Source organism: Aspergillus wentii, assembly GCF_001890725.1.
Source record: "Aspergillus wentii DTO 134E9 unplaced genomic scaffold ASPWEscaffold_10, whole genome shotgun sequence".
Classification (NCBI taxonomy): domain Eukaryota; kingdom Fungi; phylum Ascomycota; class Eurotiomycetes; order Eurotiales; family Aspergillaceae; genus Aspergillus; species Aspergillus wentii.
This window is the reverse complement of record NW_024467841.1, coordinates 611,767-630,672: the sequence shown is the minus strand read 5'-3', so window position 1 is coordinate 630,672 and position 18,906 is coordinate 611,767. Positions and strand designations below refer to the sequence as shown.

Here is an 18,906-nt window from a genome sequence, read left to right as displayed (position 1 = left end):
CCTGAGGCTTCATTGTGCTGCAGCTCCAGAGGATAGGCAAGGATATATATTGAGACTCGGTAAAAAAAGAATTGGATGTCTTTTCAGAGAACGAACAGGAAGATAAAATAGCAAGATCGATATAGTGTCGGGTGATTCAACCATCATAGCTTCTTGACTCCCACCTGCTGTGACATCAATCTAGTCCTGATGAGGGGGAGCCGTACGTCAGCCGACAGTAGAATTTGCAACATCTAGGGCCATCTTGCATGTGTTGTGGTATGCAGGGTACCCAGGATGTGTTGTACGAGGCAGGTACTTTGCCGATCCTCTGAGGCTACGTACGCCTCTGGTATGCAACCTAGCCCAGAGTCATACAACCCGAGCACTGCACAGAGGCTGCCCCCCTCCGAATTCCCCCCGAAGATGCGAAATGGAAGGGGTTGGAAAGAGAACAAAAAGCGGAACTATCATCTTGATCGCCAGTGTATCTTGCCTGTTGGGACTGCTGTGGCCTGGAAACTATCAAGTATAATAATTCCCCCCCCTAGAGAGATGCATCTAGCACTAAGGGGAGCAGGAAAGGATCCACGGGGTTCCGTACTTTTTCACCATTATTAAATGACTCGCTACGGTGACTAGTGGTGACTGGATTCTCGGGCCTTGATGAACCGATCAGAGATGCTTTTCAGGGATGGACCGGCGAAGCTTGATATAAATAGTCCGTGCTTTATAGAGCGCCCAGGCGTTGGAATGGGGCACAAACTACGGCTATCGGCATATATTGTGATATAATCATGAGCAAAGACCGCCTGGCCAGCAGGTTGTGCTCTCCCATCTCGGAATTCCCATGGAGGTTGATGTAATTGCCACCCTTATGCTTCACAATCTTCAACTTACTTTGGATACGTACGTTGAGCACAGGGGCAGTTAGCTACTGTCGTACCCGTTGAGCAGCAGGTTTCGAGGCAAGTGGGGATGAACAGCATCTGCAGATGTCATCATCGATACGAAGCCCCTGTGAACCATATCGCTGGATACACTGAGAAGCATGTTTTATGGAATGTAAAAGATTAAACTCGAGGCAGCAATACATTAATAAGAATAAAGTACTCGCATGTGAAAGTACCTTCTTGACGTACATGATGTACAGCAATGAGTAATGCCAACCACTATATTGCCATCCACTACCGAAGATAGCGAATTTTAGCCCATCTACCCGCCATTGGATGACTTTCCGTATTCCCAATCGGCTCGCACGCCACATATCTCAGATATAAATCAAATGGCGCAGTGGCGCTGCTGCTAAAGTCATGCAGGCGACTCTTCCACAGCACAAGTTTCTGCCTGTCATAGTAAGCCACAATGACTCTGCGGCGCCGGCCGATCAAGGAGAAAAGCATAATCCATATCATACGACCGTTAGAGGGAGTATTTATAGCCGGACGGAGATCAGCTGCCTACCGGAATAGGCATATGGTTCTCGAATGTTTCACATGTCATGCGGCTGCTCATGGCGGCTGCAATGACCAAAACCTCGCCTTTCAGAAGCCGGTCATCACCGATGATGCCGTGCTTTATGGCGAGGATTAAATAATGGTTTTCGTATGGATGGTGGGCTGTCAAGGATCCCAATGGACGGAACGTGCTCGAGTATACCGAATGATAGTATCGACGACGAAGCATTGACTTGGTGAACCCACTTGATAAGTTAGCAACGCTTGTTTCGAACAAGCTGGAAGATATATAATATACTCTCGGTATAGCCATTTAGTAAGGTACGAGAGGGGCTGAAGGCCGAATCGACAATCTGGTATATTTACACGAGCGATGCCGGAGAACAGATGTGCGAGCTCAGACTTGTTCTCGTCAGGGCCTCTCATAGGGACTTCATATTCATCCATTATTCTATGCTCTCTCAGACGATTCTGTGTTTCTTCATCTACAGGTGGATGAGGTTCCGTTCTTGGAGAGCGGCTGGAAAAACATGGGGCCTTCACAGACAGTGTCAGACATTGTATGCCCTTCAACCCTGAGGCCCAGTCTAGCAATATCCCCATCGTCCAGGGATACTTTTGAAAAACATTCAAGATCCTCGATAATCGAGTGGATAGTACCCCAAATCCTGTCTCTCGCTATCCTATCTTTGTCAGAAAGGTTTCGCTTATTTTCCAATTTTTTACTGACGACGTGGTGGCTGTTGGTGTAATAAGGGCGTTCCAGGGATGAAATGTATCTTTTGCATATTTTATGGATAAATTGAAACCGAGAAGAAAAGGAATACTAAAGGTAGAAATAATGTAGTGTTGCCCGGTACCTACCTAGAATAGATGGAACCATAGATCAAACTCAGAACATAATAAATAGACCAAGATGTGTTACAATGAGGTTTTTTTTTGTGGAGGTGGGATATACGGCTATGGAAGCCTGCCTTCTTTGGCGTCTCTTCTGCTGTGTTTTATATAGCTCCGAGCGACATCCTGGTGTGCTGGCGTACAACAGATATTTTGATTGATAACAAACAGTGCAAACCATGCAAAAGTGTGTGGCTACAACAATACAAAGAGGTATGTTTGGTTAGATTAGGATTAATGTAGTAGCTTTACGTACATATAAAGATCAAACACAAATAATTGATCATCACTTGCCAGCTTTACCCTTTTCAAACGCAATAGAATAACACGCCGGCATAGCATGTGGCAAAAAGGCTATAACATCAACAATCGCCACGACAAGCGGTTTTATATATGTTACAATGGGCATCCCCGCGCTCTGTAATAACAGCATAGTGATAGTATACATGGCTAGCGTTCTGGTGGGCGTCAGCACCTCCTGTCTGGCCCAGTGAAGATCCTTGCGATGACGAAATATCGTGGACAGATGTAGATCGACAAGAAGACGGTTGACAAGGATTAAAGCGAGGAATGTAGACGGTGCTACGATGAGTTTCGGCGATGCGATTACCTGCCGCACGCCCCATTCGAAGCAGGCGCTGGCTTGAAATAAACATCCAGCAAGCATGTTGTACCGGAGTGTCTTTTGGGCGCCCATCAGGGAGAAGATTGGCTATGAAAAGTTCAGAAGAAGCGTGGAAAGGGGTAAAAGGAGAGAAGGTATACCTCGCAGGAAAGTTGAATAACCGGAATTAAATGCGACCAAGCGGTGGGGAGCACCTTCGTTAATGATACATAGAGAAAAAAATTCATAGCCGTCAAGATCGCGGAACGGTTCCATGAAATGTCACCCAAGCCTGTGCGCATGTGCTTGGTGAATCCTAACATGCTTCCTTGTCTGATACTGATGCGGCGGTTCGGGAAAAAGCCATGTAATCCGTCTGTGATGATGATGAAGACTGCATAGATGGAAGTGCCAGTGAAGATGATAAAGCCAGACTTGAGCGGGGGACTCCCAGGGCACAGATACACCACAATAGAAATGATAATAGCCAGCGCCGCCATTCGCAAGCTGACAAAGTAGTGATACTGCCGTATCAGAGACCGATTGAAACTGAACACGACCGCTAAGGAGTCAAGAGCGGTGCTTGCCAGGAGGGCGAAAAAGATATCCACGCAAAGTGGGACGCCTTGATCATCAGGCGTACTCAAGATGCTGGTCTCCGGTGCTGGGGGAGAGGTTGACAATAAACCAGCCATCCACGAAAACACCATCAGCCAGAAAAGAAAGGCAGCGCTGGAGCATAGCATGAGAAGCCAGAACCGGCGGGTATTTGGGGTTTCTGCATTGAACAAGTGTGATCCGCCTATGCGTGAGTATTTTTCGCTTGCGCTGTGGAGGTTAGTATAATTAGAGGCATGAGATGGATGAATACCTTTGATCACGCTTCACATCGGGAAGCTTCATTGCCATTGATGATAGTTCGCATTAAAGGGGAATAGGGTGAGAATGGAGATTGAAGAAGTTTGATATATGCCCTTTGGCAAAAGCATCTTTATGTAAACCGTCATGATGGAGCCATGGTCTAAAAAATGTTGAGTTATATCGGATGCATTTATTCTGCAGAGATGACTTGGAAGCACAAGAGTTTGATGATAGACCTAGAGATCGGTATGGACAGCTCACTCATGAGATGTATGGACTGAGTCGGTGAATGCAGACTGTGCATATTGTATTGTAATTGCTTTTATGTGACTGACGTGGCTCCGTTCAACGGGTCAGCCCAGTCAGCATACATGGGATAGGTCATCCACCAGTTATCGTCCGCATCCTTGCCCATCACCATCCCAAACACGCTATTCGCATGATCCGGACCCAGGACAAGTGACGGTTTCCCGGGTCTCGATGACTTTCGCATATAGCAGGAGAAAAGTTGACTTCGAACAGACGACCCTTGTGCCAATTGCTGCATATGAAAGGGAAGAATTCGAGTTCTCTTCAGCTGGGAGGGGAGTCTCTTCATAAATGCGTTTTGCGCAGAAGTAGAACTGTTCAAGGCACTCGGGCTTATCGTGATCTATAAGTGACCGTTGAATATCAGCTTTCAGAGCTGGTATTAGTTTCTATAAAATATCACGCGTCGTCAAAAGAATGTTTGCTAGCACTGCAGCATTAGTGACGTGGCCAATCTTAGGGAACAGGACTGCAGATCACATATCAAAGATATTCGACAGCGTCACCGGTCTGTCTTGGTGAGGCTTGAAAGCTGCAATGGTGGTCTTTGCCCACCGGGCGAGAAAGAAATCGCTTTCGCTAACCCAGAGTTTGTTGTTCTCTGAACCGAGGCTCTAGACAGTCCGTGTTTCCAGTTCTCTAATAATGTCCTCGGCAATTCCGATCTGTTGCTTTCTGCAACAGGGATTGAGAGATGCTAAGTAACGACCAGAATTTGGCAGCCCATCCGCTATGGATATCGATGCTCTCTGTGCGAATTTCCTCCTACCATGAAGCACCACCACCCCAGATTTCAGCAGAAGTGATAGTGATTCAATATCCACGAAGCCATGTGGGTATGTGGCATTCGAAGTGACCATTTGCCTGAAGCGGTCAGTCGATGTCCTATATATGTTTCTATATTGTAGTGCACGCCGTAAACTTTATTACAAAAGGACATGGAGGGGAATGGTGCGTGTTAGGACTGTTGCTTACACTAGTTTAGAATTAAATGCATGCATCTTGGTGTACACTGTAGTGATGAATATTATGTCTAATAACTCTATATATGCACTATTTAACTAGCTTCTGCACTCCATGGCACTAGTATGTAGGCACTCTATGTAGGCACTCTTAACTCACTGGGGCAAAAGCATTCTTTCAGCTCCCAATAGCAGCAGTGGATCAGGCCAGATTAGAACCTGCAAATCTCATAATGTCTGCAAATGGCTCCATCACCGCTTGAGCTAAGCCACTCTTGCAGATCCTTTCAATACATATAGCTATTTCTTTTACAAACATTCCTATACCGGCCATTCTATTGCATATTGCAGTTTTTTTTAAAAAGATCAGATGTACCCGTGCATCACATTTCAACAAGTGATCTGATCTTATGAACAGTATTACCTAGGAAGACGTCTCTTTATTACATGCAATATAAGGAATTAACGGTTTTATATGGCAGCCTGTACAGGATGCTGACCAACTGTGCATTTAGATATGAAGTCGTATACTTATAGAGTCTGATGTACTACCTTTGGGTGCCCACCCCTATCATATTGTAGCATTCAAAGATGTCCCCCACTGTTGGAATATTCCCTCTCCTTATAACATACCCTGTTAAACAGCTCTACTACTACCGCTTCAAACAATTTGAAAAATGGCCACAGTTCAAATCATCCCTCCTTTGGGGCCATCTAGGCCACGTAGGCGAGGCCGTGAAAGTCGGTCCCCCAGATAGACATATTGGTATAAATACAGTATACCCATATTGAATGAAATCTATGCTTACCTACAACAGACTTTGTGTTCGAGGAAATGCGCCGGAAACTCGGCAACCCACCCGCCCTCATCTTCGATCTACGTCCAGCAAACAAACTGCTGTGCATCGTGGCCAGTCATGAAATTGCCGAGTAGGTCTCGTCGCGAACGAAGAAATGTCCATACAGCCTGCCGAAAACGCCGGTCGAGCGCGAGTTTGTGCCTTTTCTAGGCCATCGTCCAATTCTCACGATGCAGGAGACGGAGTGGAAACAGTTGCGGCAGAGGTTTAATCCAGCGTTCTCCAAGAGCCATGTGATGACTCTCATGCCATTCATAATGGGGCAGGTATCGATGTTTATTGATACCCTCGATAGCGAGGTACGAAGGAGAAGGGACTGTTCGTTTCAAGATACCTGTGGAGATCTCACTCTGGGCGTTGTTGGTAAGTGATACCTGGCTCGTGTTTCAGCAGGTATTCATAGAAGACTGCAGGTGGGTATTCCTAGGTGCCAACAACGATGACCCCACGGAAATGGGAGAGCAAAAGGAAATTGTACAGTCGTTTCGTGACTTGCATTCCTCCTACGCCTTCGACCCGAATGTACCGCCCATCTTCACCGATCCACGAGCCAGGTGGCACCGGAATAGAATGGAGAAAAAGCTGGCTAAGCTGGTCAAAGACAGAACCCGCGAGGTGTTTGCAAGAATGAAGAAGGATCATGAGAAACACTCCACCACACAGAGGAAGAGTATACTAGTCCTGACCCTACAGACAACCGATTATTTCACCCCAGACATCGAGGAATGGGTATGTGACCAGTTCAAACTGTTCATGTTTGCCGGATTCGACACAACCAGCCTCTTGCTCGCCTGGCTATTCTACCGTCTCAGTCTCACCGCGCATGCCCTGAAAGCCATCCGCGACGATGTGATGACATCTTTGGCCCGGATCCCAACTTGCCAGCTACCAAAGAGAAGATCCTCTAGCCCAGTGGAAACACTCGGCCGCATGTTTTATACTTCTGTTGTGATCAAAGAAACACTGCGCTTGAATCCACCAGCGGCGACATCCCGAACTATTCCTAACGGATCGAATGCTTTCCTGCGAATGCCCGACGTCAGGGATCTCTTCATAGACGATCTATCAGTCTACAACTGTCATACGATCCTCCATCGTGACGACGCCATATACGGGGAGACAAAGGATGACTTCATCCCAGAACGTTGGCTGCCATCAAACGGGGATACAAAACTGGGCAGTGAGGAGGTATGGCTTTAAGAAAGCCGGACTGGGTGAGATTGCACGCGACTCGAATAATGAACCTATCCTAAAGCCAAGTGGGGAATATGAAGTGAAGGAGCCGGTCTACAATGTGAGATAACCATTATCATATCTTGAAGGTATGTTGGATGCTGAAAGTACAGCTAGGGCCGAAGATTCATTCCCAAGCCAATTGACGGTATACAGATGCGCGTCAGGTTCAGTTCGATGATAAGTTGATATATTTGATGTAGATAATTCAGCTGCAATAGAACGTGTTCAAGGGAGTCCCTTTCCTACTCAACATGTTTCACCATCGGAGATTCTGCTTTGTATAGATCACTCTTCTCATTTGCATTTTTGTTCAGCTCCTCCTGCTCGTGCTGAATATACTTCAACGGGCGCTTCGTCGAAATGGCATCTGGGTCTTTGAAGACGAGCAGCGGAGGGTTGGTGCGGTAGTATGCATCCAGGTCTTCGAGGGTGCGGTTTGCTGATATCGTTAGCTTCATCTATCTCTCTTATTGACCATGCGGAGAATAGACTACCTGTCTCTGGATAGAAGCAGTATATAATCGGGATAGAAACAGCGTTGAAAACGGTCCAGACAATCCAGAATTTCCAGCCAATATTCTGGATGCCAATGGGTGTGATTTCGACAATGACAAAATTCGTAATCCTTCATAATGTCAGTATTCATATTAATTCCCGGCATAGGAAAACCATACCAATTAGTAGCTGTCGCAACAGAAGCCCCCTTCGTCCTCATTGGAAGCGAACTGATCTCAGTTGGATATAACCACGGCACCCCCAGCATCCCAAAGCTAAAGGCAATATAGTATAAAAAGAAGAACACAATCGAAGCCGACGCAATGCGATCCCCATTCCCTGGGTTCTCAGAAAACCTCAACAAAATAGTGATAATCAAAAACGACAACAACTGCCCACACGTCGAAATAAGCATCAACCCCCTCCTCCCCAGCCTCTCCACCAACGGCACAGCAAAACACGAAAACACAAAATACGACGTTGCATTACATGCAGTCAACAAGCGGGACATACTATTCGACAATCCCACCGCATCAATCAACACCGTCGGCATATAGTACGACATGATGTTGATTCCCTGGAACTGCTGCATGAATTGCGTCCCTGCGCCGAGGATGAGTCTGCGAAGGGTTTTTGTGTCGTTGGTTTTCTTGCGTGTGAAGAGGTCTCTCCAGGGGACGGCATTGTCGCGTTCATACTGGATGCTGTATTCCATTTCGTTGCGTTGGGTGGAGATGTATGGGTCGTTGAGGGGTTTGGCTTCGAGGCAGGAAAGGACTTGGAGTGCTTCGGTGTCGTGGCCATGGGATAGGAGCCATCTGTCTAATTAGCTGGGTATATATGATGGAATAGGAAGGCATACCTTGGAGATTCAGGAAGCCATGGAACGGTTGAGAAGAGGACGAAGATAAAGACGAATTGGAAAGCGATGGGGAATCGCCATGCAACAGCACCTCCATGGAAGGACAAGCCGTAGTTGATCCAATTAACCAGCATGTACCCAGAGATATTCATCACCATTTCAAGAATGACAAGTTTTCCTCTCCACTGCGCTGGTGCCGTTTCAGTTTGCCAGATCGGGGCCGTAGCGGTATTGATACCATTTCCGATACTATCAGGCGTTAACAAGAACCATTATAATAAGATGGAAGCATACCCAAGGACAATCCGTCCAACAAACATCTGCGCCAGACTATACGAGCTCGCCTGGAGAATCACACCAACACACATAATTGCTGAGCCACACAGGACTGATTTCTTTCGACCAAAGCGTTCGCCCAGACTGAATGCAATGATTGCGCCAATGAAGCATCCTATATCATAAATAGCGGTGACGGTCGAGAGGACTTGCGTCTTGGATGGGCCAACCAGATCGTGGACTTGCAGGAAGTCTTGTGTAACGACCACTCCGCCTGTTTCGATTAGATTAGAAGGAACATAGGGGATAGGTAGACTCACTGAACACGCCTTGGTCGTAGCCGAAGAGCATCATATCAGTTGCACATGCTACCTGTTAGACTGTTGGCAGGAAGATACAAAGTATACTCAATTTATACACACCGTAATCCAAACAACCAACCACCCCCCGGTCAACCCAAAATAAGGCTTTTTCTCAATCGCAGCAGTCATATCGAACGCAGAACAAACAGTACACTCGACAGAAATGAAATGGAAAATGGAATCCATGCATCACTGGGAAACACCCCCTATTTATCCAATGCAACTCTACATCAACAAGAATCATGTTTGTCACACGCGTGTCACCCGATAAGGTTTGTGGGGGAGTAGATTGCGGGGAAATCTTTTGATATAGGCTTATTTTCCGGATTAGGGAATTTAGGAGTGCACTTCATGACATCATATGGATCATTTGGGTATTTGTTCTTCCGCTTCTGGCTTGGATTCTGGTAGGGTGTGTATGTCAGTATGATGATTCATTATTGGTGAATGTAACCGTAGCTTTAGATTATCGGAGACGTTGGCGGGAAAACAATTTAAAATACTCTACATTGTGTAACAAAGATAAGATGATATTTAGACTGTAGGAAAGATAAGACAACTTTCGAATGTCATAGATAAACCTGATATCAGGTGAGGCACTGGTCGTCCAACCGAAGATCTACACCCCGCATAATGGGTAAACGTCATCGCATAAATCACACGCGTCGATGATCATTTCTGGCAATTTAGCCGGGTGGAATATTCTATAATGCCCGTCATTATACCCAGATTTCACAGTCTCAAGGCGAGTAATGCAGTGTCAGCACAGAATAAAGCTGAAAGCTTGACTGGTATTAAATGATACACATGCTTCAATATTGGTGTTGACCATGAGAATGAGTGTCTTTAGACGAGTATCATTGGCTTATTTGCCATGAAGATTATATATCAAGCTATAATGATGGACGGTATGATGCGTTTAACGAGTCAGCAAATGGTATCCAACTCGACATACCAGGACGCAGTCAAAGCTGTGGTCAACGTATTTCTCAATCATTAGGTACTTCCCCGTTACCAACGGATGGATTATCGTACCTGAGGCGGATCGAAATGATCGGTATGCAGACTTTATCATTCTGTGCGTGCAGCGCCGGTTTCCTGGCGACCGGGGTGCGGTGGACCATACGGTGGTCGAGGCCAGAAAGGCGACCGACGACTTGGAAGCCTCCCTGGGGTAGTTGGACAATGTGCCTGAAGAGTCAAACACGGAGTTTGGGCCATGGTTTTACGAGTATCATAAGAATCTCCACGAAAATACTAAAATTATTCCTTGGGGACCTGTCGAGGAACCGTCGAGGAACACTTTCCATCTGCGCCATGACTGTGCGATGATCGACTGGATGCTTCGTCATACGTATCAGACCGATTCTCCCAACCCTCACTGAGTTATATGTATCGCCCGACAGGCCATGGAGGCGCTGGGTGTGCTGGAAACCTGCAAAAGAGCCGGTAGATGGGCAGCTCCATCTCATGTGTTCTCCAGTTTTTTTCGATGCCGACGATAGGATATTTAGAAGGTCGAGAGAATCATTTATTGGATCAGAATTGAAGAGCACTAAGAACTTTACCAGAACAACAGAGGCAATGTCAAAGCACAAAGCTCCGACAAGCAAGGAAATGACCCAGAATCCGAAGACAGGTCTCAAAGTATGCACAGTGTTAGAGTATCATTCTGCATTTTGAAAACTCCGTCAATATTAAAGACAAAGATTATAGGCTAGTCCAGAAAAAGCACCATTGAACCATATACTGTAATCAACATAATAAAGAGAAGCCCTCGCATAGCTTCCTCCCCTGCGCGGTAGTGTTGTCAGCCGTTTATCCAGCAAGCATGGACCGAGCGTTTGGATACACCCATCAACGACCACTTCAAGGCCCATTTCCACACGTTTCGTACGTGATGTTTGATGGATGCCGTCGATATCGAGGAATGTGCAGGTTTGATTTTGCTGGCAGTGAGAGCAGATGTATTTATCATCCAGTGACTGGAAGTTTGGGATGCACTTCAGGTGATGCCAGGCATAGCATACGGAACAGCGTATACCCTCCACGTCAGAAAGGTGACGGTTTCCACAGCAGGATATTGTAAAATCAAAGTTCCGAGGTTTTAAATCTCTGAATTGAGGGATAGACGAGTAATACCACTCCTGCACTGTAAGTGAGGCTTGGGCAAAGGATATGATATCTCTGGATTCCATGTTATGTAGTATCATGTCGCGTATTTCAAAAGGGAGATAAACCCCCCACCACTCCCTGTGATATATGGATGGTTTCCAGCATGATGAAGTGAAAATATATGCCAAAAGTCGAAATCCAGGCGAGCAGTGCACCACTGAATCATTGGTAATAAGCGGAATGGTTGAAGAGCAGCGGATACTCTCAGCAGAGACCTCAACGAGAGCGATATCAGGCAGCGATACGAGGATAATCCGGACAAGAGACTGCATCCTTCTAGCCTTCAGCACAGCCATGTTGACTGCTTTTCCCGTCTGCCCTGCACCGTGGAAAATAACCAGAAACCCATGGAACCAGAACATGTCCTCATCGGGAGCCGTCCATGATGGTATAAGGGGGTAATTGATGGGGACCTCATCATCGTATGGATGAGGTACAACCTCGAGATCCCAAGCTGCCAGGCGCAGAATAGCAATGGCAAATGTCCTGAGCTGCGGACAGGGACGTTCCCATGCCCGTGTATCGTCAAGATAGAATCGCCACGAATTGACAAAGTGTGTAAAAAGTCGACATTGAAGTTCATTCAACGCTGAGGGCATCCCAATCTTGAGATGCAGTTTGTCGCATATCGGCATGGCCACATATGGGCTATCGTCCGACGTGACCTGGTCTGTTTCATTCACATCTTCAAGAATAGCACCAAGCGATTCAACCGAAGTATCTTGGATCTTCTTAAGATCTGCTTGTCTAACCAAGCGTGTCCTGACACCATTGACTTTCCTCCACTGCGACAACTTCAAGTATCCCCTATCCCTATCGATCGTGAACACATATCTGAAACTAGTCCACCCTGAACTTGGAAAAGGGATGGACTGCCAGTTACTGATATCAGATGTTGAAGTAATACGCCTAATCTCCTCCAGACTAGCAGATGAATCGGGCGAGTAGCGAGATCCCCGCACTCCATAGAGCCAGCGATACCATTTCCCTGTTTCTGTCAGCACTATAAGCAGGCTGCACTCGGGTGTCTTACCATCGATGTGCATATTAAACAAACTTCGCATGGGCATTTTGAATATTCCACTTGCGAGATAGTGCTGGGTCAGATACGTAACAGTTCACAATAAATGGATGCCGTGGCGGTGTATTTGCCTTGCTGCATGATCGGAGTAAGGGGCCTCGACGTGGTTTGCATCGATTCGTCAATAGCAACAGGGATGGCGGAGTTCAAGTGATCAGAATATCTCATCAATTTTATTGATCATCATGACTTTCTATCAGACATTAAATACTCATCCTCAGGATGTCGGTGATTTCTATTCTATCCATCCAGATTGACCAACCAGATACACATCTTCATATGTATCCCTCTCGTTCTTCAACCTCTGTCTGGAACGAAGATGCTCCATCATAGCTTCATCATCCGAGTGTACCTTCCATTTCCATCCGATTTCACCATGCAAAACCCCGACAAGCAATCCAATCACCCTAGGCCCAAAGACTGGTTTTGCCGGACAGACAAAAGGTGCACTCCCAAAAGGAAAGAATGCGTTTCGTTGCTCGCTGGTCAACCGTGTCCACCTCTCCGGATTGAAGACAGTGGCATCATGCCCCCAGATTTCAGCATCTGTATGGCAGCTTTCCACATCCGCAGCAACAACCAGAGGCTCGGCATCTGTCCGAAGTTGGAAAGCTCGATAGATCCGTCGTGTCGGGGGATAGAGCCGTAGAGCCTCGTTGACCAGGAATTCTGCGCAAACACGTCTGTTGCCGTCCAGCTGCTGGAATTGCGTTTTTGTTGGTGTTTCGGCAAAGTGAATCAGGATGTCGCGATGCTCGTTATCGGCAAACTGAACCTCAAGGAACAACCGCAACACAACACGCCACATCGTTTCGAATCCAGGTAGAATGAAGTTTAACGGATTTCCCTTTGGGTTGTGCATGTCTTGATCGGGGAGGATGGCGAATAAGCATTTTTGCAGATAAACATTATCTTCGAACCGAGGCATGGTATGTTCTTCTTTCGATGCCATCCATGCCCAATTTATTGCTCCAGCAAGGTTGATCAAATCACCATTGGCACCATCCCCCAGAACTTCCGATCCCAGTCCGAAGAAGGTGAGCAGGACGACCCGCAAGGATAAAGCCTGAATGAGACTTGTCAACTTGATCCGAGGATTGGGCGAGTGGATCAATTTTCCATCTTGCAGCCAGCTTCCAGCTGCATCGCCAATCTTCTGGGACAAATCGATCCAGTCTGCGGATGGGACGTTGGCATGGCTTTTTGCCCGTTCCACGAACTGTTTGACATAAGGCTGGTCTGTACTCGTAAACGCGTTGTCAATACCAAATGCAATTCGAAGTCGGTGGTTTGGACGCGCTCTGGATTCGAATTGAGACAGTAGATTTTCGCTGCCGTCGGGAAGCCTTTCTCCTGTCATGATAAGGTGACAACTTTCCGGGTCTTGGAATTGGCGAGGTGGTAGAGGGTTTTTAGGTCTCGCTGGGCTCACAGAAAAGTATACGCAGGCTATTATGCCGACTAGGCTTACTAGGCCAATCAAGACTGAAGCTTCAAAGGATGTAACGGCCATGTCTAATGTCGATGCAAGTGCTTCTGGGTGTGATTTATGCAAAGATGGAGAATAAACGCCGGTGTTGTATTACAATCACAAATGGAAATTACGGGAATATATAGCCAGCCATGGATAGAAACCTACGTGTATACCACTATGGATCATTTTACAGAGCCATCAAAGCTGGTGAAAAGAAGCAATATCGACATTGACAGCAAAGGGAAGCACAAAGACTGCGGCAATGAAAGAACAAAGGGTATTGAAAGCAGATGACATCATCCAGTAACATACCTGCAGGCATTAACGACAGTAAAACAAAGAATATAAAGCAGCCAGACAAATCCTACATGATTAATGGTGACAGCGTCACATATGTGCAGGTGGACTGGGCAGTGCATACAAACAACTAAACAATCGACCTGCAGCTAAAGAAATCAAGGATCCATGGAGCAAAAGAGATGCTAACTTAGCAAGTAGCATGGCCAGGAACATTAGTTCTCCTTTCTGTAAGGTGTAGGACTGGCAATATAGATTGGTGTAGCCACGAGGGGTAAAAGGCCGCAGTTATGCCAGCACAACGATGCCGCAAAGAGTAACAGGGATGGGCTTTATTCATATAGTATGAGTCATGATAAAAAGGAACGAGACAACCATCGTAGATATTTCCCCCAAATCCCGCGAGTTCGTGTCGTTGATCGGGATCATGTCATGTTCCTAGGTGATTGGCATGATGGACTACTGCCATGACACGTCAGTGTGGTGGAAGAAACGCTCGAGTCATGAGCAACGCCATAAGTACGTGCGTTATCAGCATGGTATGGGCTGATTGGCAGAATGGAAGAAAAGCAACTGTGATCACGAAAGGCTGTAACTCATCAAACCGTTGGTCGGACATATCAACAGGGCTCTATCTCGAATACCAATATAACATGCAGGGTTTACAAATGACGAGTATCACTTACATGCTATTAGACTAGAAGTGGAAGGTCACAAGGTAGGAGGCGATCAGTATATAGCAGAGGGGGTATGATTATATCAATAATATTTCCTCATGTTCGACTCTGGCATAATAGTCAGAGTATAGATAACATCTATCGTAAAGCCTGTAAAATCAAAACCACGCAGTATAAAAATTTGCAGGCAATGCGTTTATAATCCAATTTTTGGTCAAGTGTGAAGCTGATTTAAATATATAATGAACAGGCGGTCTACCGATTATTAGAAGGTGTTTATTACCAAATATCTTTCAACGGGAAGAAATATCTAAAGCACTACATCTCTCGTCTACTAGAGTATATCTGACCACCAAAAGTACAAGATCATTTCTGAGCGAGATATGAATATCATGCTCTTTAATACACTCATGATCTCTAGGTGTCAGCCTCACATGATTATGATGAGTTGGCGAAGCGGGGCATCAAAACAGGCGGTAAAATGACCAGCCTTGTGCGATGCTCACCTTTTACGCTGTGACAACAGAAAACTTGCAGGGAAGCCTAGATACGATGTCATCGTACACATATGCAGCCCTCCCGGAAGAGCATATTCGAATACTCGTTCTAAAGCCAAATCATGACCATGACGCCCCGATCGAATGTAACTTGGTGGAATATTCCTTGGAAATACCACGCAAACACCGCTACGAGGCGCTCTCCTACGTATGGGGAAACCCAGCTGCAGCCAAGTCAATTCTCTTGAATGGATTTGATTTTCCCGTTACGACAAATCTCCATGCGGCACTCTCCCATCTGCGAGATCATACATTCGACCGAATCCTTTGGGTAGATGCGATTTGCATCGATCAGAGGAATGACGCAGAAAAGGTTGTTCAGATTCAGTCCATGGGGAGGATATATTCTCTAGCCAGTCGTGTTGTTGTCTGGCTGGGGGAGAAATCGGAGGATAGTCATTTGGCATTCAAATGCATCCAAGATGCTGCTGGAAACGATCCTGTCGAACACCAGTGCTTGGCGGACTCTAAGGTTGAGGTAGATGACAACTCTTCCAGCGACAGCTCTAGCGAAGAAGATGATGATGAGAAGCGATCAATTAAGGACAATTCCAGGCACAAAAGGATCGATGATCACCACTCTTTGCCTGTACATGCTGAGGGATATACAGCATGTATGGCACTTTTGAAACGGTCTTGGTTTCAACGAATCTGGGTAAGGTAATACTTGAGATATCCTAGGCATATTCTGACTGATGGATACAGGTCCTTCAAGAGGTTGGCACTGCGCGATGTGTTCTGATTCAGTGTGGTCGTGATGAGATGAATGGCAGCGCTTTCTGCTCAGGCCTCGGGAATTTGAACCTTACGTATGAAGAGCCCGAGCTGCAGGGTATTATCCAATCTGCCACCTATCTTATAGGAGAGGCATGTCTTCGGCCGATTGGAATGTCGGCGTCGAACTCGCTCTCGATAGCGCAGTTGGTGGATATGTACCATACACACCAGGCCACCATCTGTCATGACAAGATATATGCACTGCTCGGGCTGTGCTCTGATGATCTAAAGGAGGCTGGATTAGTCCCCGACTATGCCACTCCATGGAATGACGTCTTCCGGCAGCTCATCCAGTACATACTCCCGGGTGCGATATCTATCAATACCTGGGTTGATAGACAAGTTGCATTCATCAAAGGTAAAGTATACAGTTTAGGTCGGGTCATTTCAGTCGAAGCTGATGGCTCCCGATATGGCAGACAGCATGTGGGGTTTTTCTTCAACGATATGGCCATGTCACAAGAGTATCAGAGTCGATGGGGGAAGAGATGGAGACTCTGGGCTTCTGCCAAAGCTATACAAAAAGACGATATTCTCTGCCTGGTCGAGGGGTCCTCGAAGCCGAGCATAATCAGAGCATGCAACGAGCATTATGCGGTGGTTCTGCTGGAGGTCACAGCCCAGCAGAGGGAGACACTACTGGAAGTGGACTCGGAGGACCAGAATGATCCAACCGAGAACTCAGTCTATGAAGTTATTCTAGTCTGGAATTGGGAGCTCTGCTTCGATAATGTTCAAAAGCACAAGGCTTTAATCAAGCTAAACCACATTATGCCAGATTATGTAGACGCAAAGCCGGAGAAAAGCAATAACCGGTATAGCGACGCAATGATTTTTAAAGGGGCAGGCCTCTGGAGACAGGCAGCAAGAGCACTCGAAGAAGCAACCGCAAGGAACCCTAGAAAAGACTGCTCAGGAACGGTCGAACGTCTAGACCAACTCGGGTTACTCTATATGCAATCAGCCTATGGCCGCAAGAAAGTTATCTACAGGAAACGCGCGGAATATACCTTTGAGAAGGCGTTGGATATAATGGAAAGACTCGGTGATTTCCACAGTCCGCGTGCATGGAATATCAGAGCAAATCTTGCCAGCACATATTTGATGGGATACGACGTTTCCAATCTGGAGACGAAAATACGTCTTCCCAAAACGGTCCGACACAATCTCGATATTTCTGAATGGCTATTAGTTGATATAGCCAGGCATTGCAGTCGCAAACTCCTGAAACTTCTGTTCGACCAACAAGGGGACCGCCTGCAGATTACTGGGTCTGTTGTCAAGGCCGCAGCCGCAAATCCGGCACGGGAGGTTATGGAGCTTCTGCTTGATCAATGCGGAGAGATATCCGTCTCAGAAGACACGCTTATCCTTGAGGGAACAGCAAAGAATGAAGATCCAGCTTCTGCTGGAAAGTAAGGGCAGGACATCCGTCCCAAGCAACGCTCTTAACGGTGTAATGTTGAATTATCGCTGTGGAAATCGTATTCTAAAGGTTCTCGATTAATGGTTATCATGTCGACTTAGCAGTACCCAACATGCGATGTGGGGGTAGAATCATGATGATTCTGCTTGACAAACTAGGAGACACTCTACGCTATGAAGGGAGCGAAGAATGATGGATGTGGAGACCGAGTCCTGGAGATTCTTCTGGAACAGAGGTGCCAATTTACCAGTCGCAAAAGAAATGTTTGAGAACGCCGAATTAAATGGCCCTTGTGGAAGAAGGATCTTCAAGCTTCTAGATAAATATTTATTTAGGAATAAATCTGTCCCATTGAGATGAAATCACTTTTCTTGCTGCGTAAATGATACATCCAGCTATGAACGATCCCAATGGACCAGCTATCTCAGTACACCCTGCATCGCACCTGCATCGACGTCGCCCGCATCATCTCAAAGTCTGTTTCATCGTCCACCACCTCGTCCATACCGAATTCCACCCGTTGGTATATACTGTCTTTTCTGCTGGTGGAGTTGTGTGTGAGGCCAAGGTGTGCGTTTGTTGACCGGGCTTGGTTGGCTGTGAATTATGTGTATCGGGCGTGGGGATTGGACAGTATGGATGGTTCGGGGACAGTGCAGGAACTGATGAAGAGAGCGAGTTGGGTGAGGGGTGTTGGTATCTCCTAGTCCGGAGAAATTACTTCATATTCATTGTGAGGCATCATTAAATGAATGATTTAAAATATCAGGTTCACCTCGTTTAGTTCTTTGTATCCCTAGTTGATGTTGCATAAAATATACTTCTGTCGATAATTGTTTCAGCTCCACTAATCCAACTTAGAATTGACCCAGAACGGTCAAAAAGCGATGAAAATAAAATAACACATAAAACAAGTCAGTATCTCTATTATCATCAACCCTATTTCAATGTGTCCATCTGCTGGAATACCATCGACTCAATGGTGACGGTCGGCAAATGTCCGGACTTGCTCTGCCGAGTCAGCTGACCATAACAGACAAGGGTTAGTCTCAACCTGTCGCGTTTCGCGTCCTCCACCAACTTGTCTTTTCATTTCATCAGCTTCATCAACTTGATCGTTGCAGTTTCAATGAGCAGATGAGAATTTCCTACCGAAAACTTAGCAATTTCGTCGCGTAAGTCGAGAAAGGAGTGTTAACCAGGTATTGTGTGGGGATAAACATCGCCCGCTGTGCCCTCGAGACGGGAGGAGACTTCTACGCAGCTTCAAACTATGACAAGG

General features: G+C 46.3%; 6 protein-coding genes across 6 annotated transcripts; 2 read left to right on the top strand and 4 right to left on the bottom strand.

The window, feature by feature from the left end:
- Positions 1-2,619: 2,619 nt before the first annotated feature.
- ASPWEDRAFT_188323 (uncharacterized protein) lies at positions 2,620-3,927 on the bottom strand (the record flags this gene model as incomplete). Its single annotated transcript, XM_040832219.1, has 3 exons — positions 3,809-3,927; positions 3,099-3,765; positions 2,620-3,045 (listed from the first exon to the last, which is right to left on the bottom strand). Exons 1-3 carry the CDS (start codon positions 3,844-3,846, stop codon positions 2,620-2,622), a joined length of 1,131 nt encoding a protein of 376 aa, XP_040683600.1. The 5' UTR covers positions 3,847-3,927.
- A 1,733-nt stretch (positions 3,928-5,660) lies between these two features.
- On the top strand, positions 5,661-7,129 carry ASPWEDRAFT_33141 (uncharacterized protein; the record flags this gene model as incomplete). The annotated part of the gene is made up of 4 exons (XM_040833742.1): positions 5,661-5,835; positions 5,888-5,999; positions 6,036-6,292; positions 6,357-7,129. 4 exons carry the CDS (start codon positions 5,661-5,663, stop codon positions 7,127-7,129), a joined length of 1,317 nt encoding a protein of 438 aa, XP_040683599.1.
- A 4-nt stretch (positions 7,130-7,133) lies between these two features.
- On the bottom strand, positions 7,134-9,289 carry ASPWEDRAFT_143956 (sugar porter family MFS transporter; the record flags this gene model as incomplete). The annotated part of the gene is made up of 7 exons (XM_040829454.1): positions 7,134-7,604; positions 7,660-7,790; positions 7,840-8,478; positions 8,523-8,771; positions 8,817-9,072; positions 9,119-9,170; positions 9,221-9,289. 7 exons carry the CDS (start codon positions 9,287-9,289, stop codon positions 7,408-7,410), a joined length of 1,593 nt encoding a protein of 530 aa, XP_040683598.1. The 3' UTR covers positions 7,134-7,407.
- A 1,308-nt stretch (positions 9,290-10,597) lies between these two features.
- Positions 10,598-12,432, bottom strand: ASPWEDRAFT_73305 (PHD finger domain-containing protein). Its single transcript, XM_040839307.1, has 2 exons — positions 12,369-12,432; positions 10,598-12,323 (listed from the first exon to the last, which is right to left on the bottom strand). Exons 1-2 carry the CDS (start codon positions 12,403-12,405, stop codon positions 10,858-10,860), a joined length of 1,503 nt encoding a protein of 500 aa, XP_040683597.1. The 5' UTR covers positions 12,406-12,432; the 3' UTR covers positions 10,598-10,857.
- A 194-nt stretch (positions 12,433-12,626) lies between these two features.
- ASPWEDRAFT_46664 (uncharacterized protein) lies at positions 12,627-14,246 on the bottom strand. The gene has a single exon (XM_040836814.1). It carries the CDS (start codon positions 13,927-13,929, stop codon positions 12,652-12,654), a length of 1,278 nt encoding a protein of 425 aa, XP_040683596.1. The 5' UTR covers positions 13,930-14,246; the 3' UTR covers positions 12,627-12,651.
- Positions 14,247-15,286: 1,040 nt separating this feature from the next.
- Positions 15,287-17,972, top strand: ASPWEDRAFT_46662 (HET domain-containing protein). Its single transcript, XM_040836813.1, has 2 exons — positions 15,287-16,076; positions 16,127-17,972. The coding sequence occupies exons 1-2, from the start codon at positions 15,417-15,419 to the stop codon at positions 17,615-17,617; spliced, it is 2,151 nt and encodes a 716-aa protein (XP_040683595.1). The 5' UTR covers positions 15,287-15,416; the 3' UTR covers positions 17,618-17,972.
- Positions 17,973-18,906: the final 934 nt, after the last annotated feature.

Bases quoted from the DNA above. Each gene is read 5' to 3' on its own strand.
- ASPWEDRAFT_46662 (XM_040836813.1), top strand. From the start codon at position 15,417: ATGTCATCGTACACATATGCAGCCCTCCCGGAAGAGCATATTCGAATA. The intron at 16,077-16,126 runs GTAAGGTAATAC...TGATGGATACAG, and splicing joins CTTGGTTTCAACGAATCTGG to GTCCTTCAAGAGGTTGGCAC.
- ASPWEDRAFT_46664 (XM_040836814.1), bottom strand. From the start codon at position 13,929: ATGGCCGTTACATCCTTTGAAGCTTCAGTCTTGATTGGCCTAGTAAGC.
- ASPWEDRAFT_73305 (XM_040839307.1), bottom strand. From the start codon at position 12,405: ATGCCCATGCGAAGTTTGTTTAATATGCACATCGATG. The intron at 12,324-12,368 runs GTAAGACACCCG...TGACAGAAACAG, and splicing joins GTTTAATATGCACATCGATG to GGAAATGGTATCGCTGGCTC.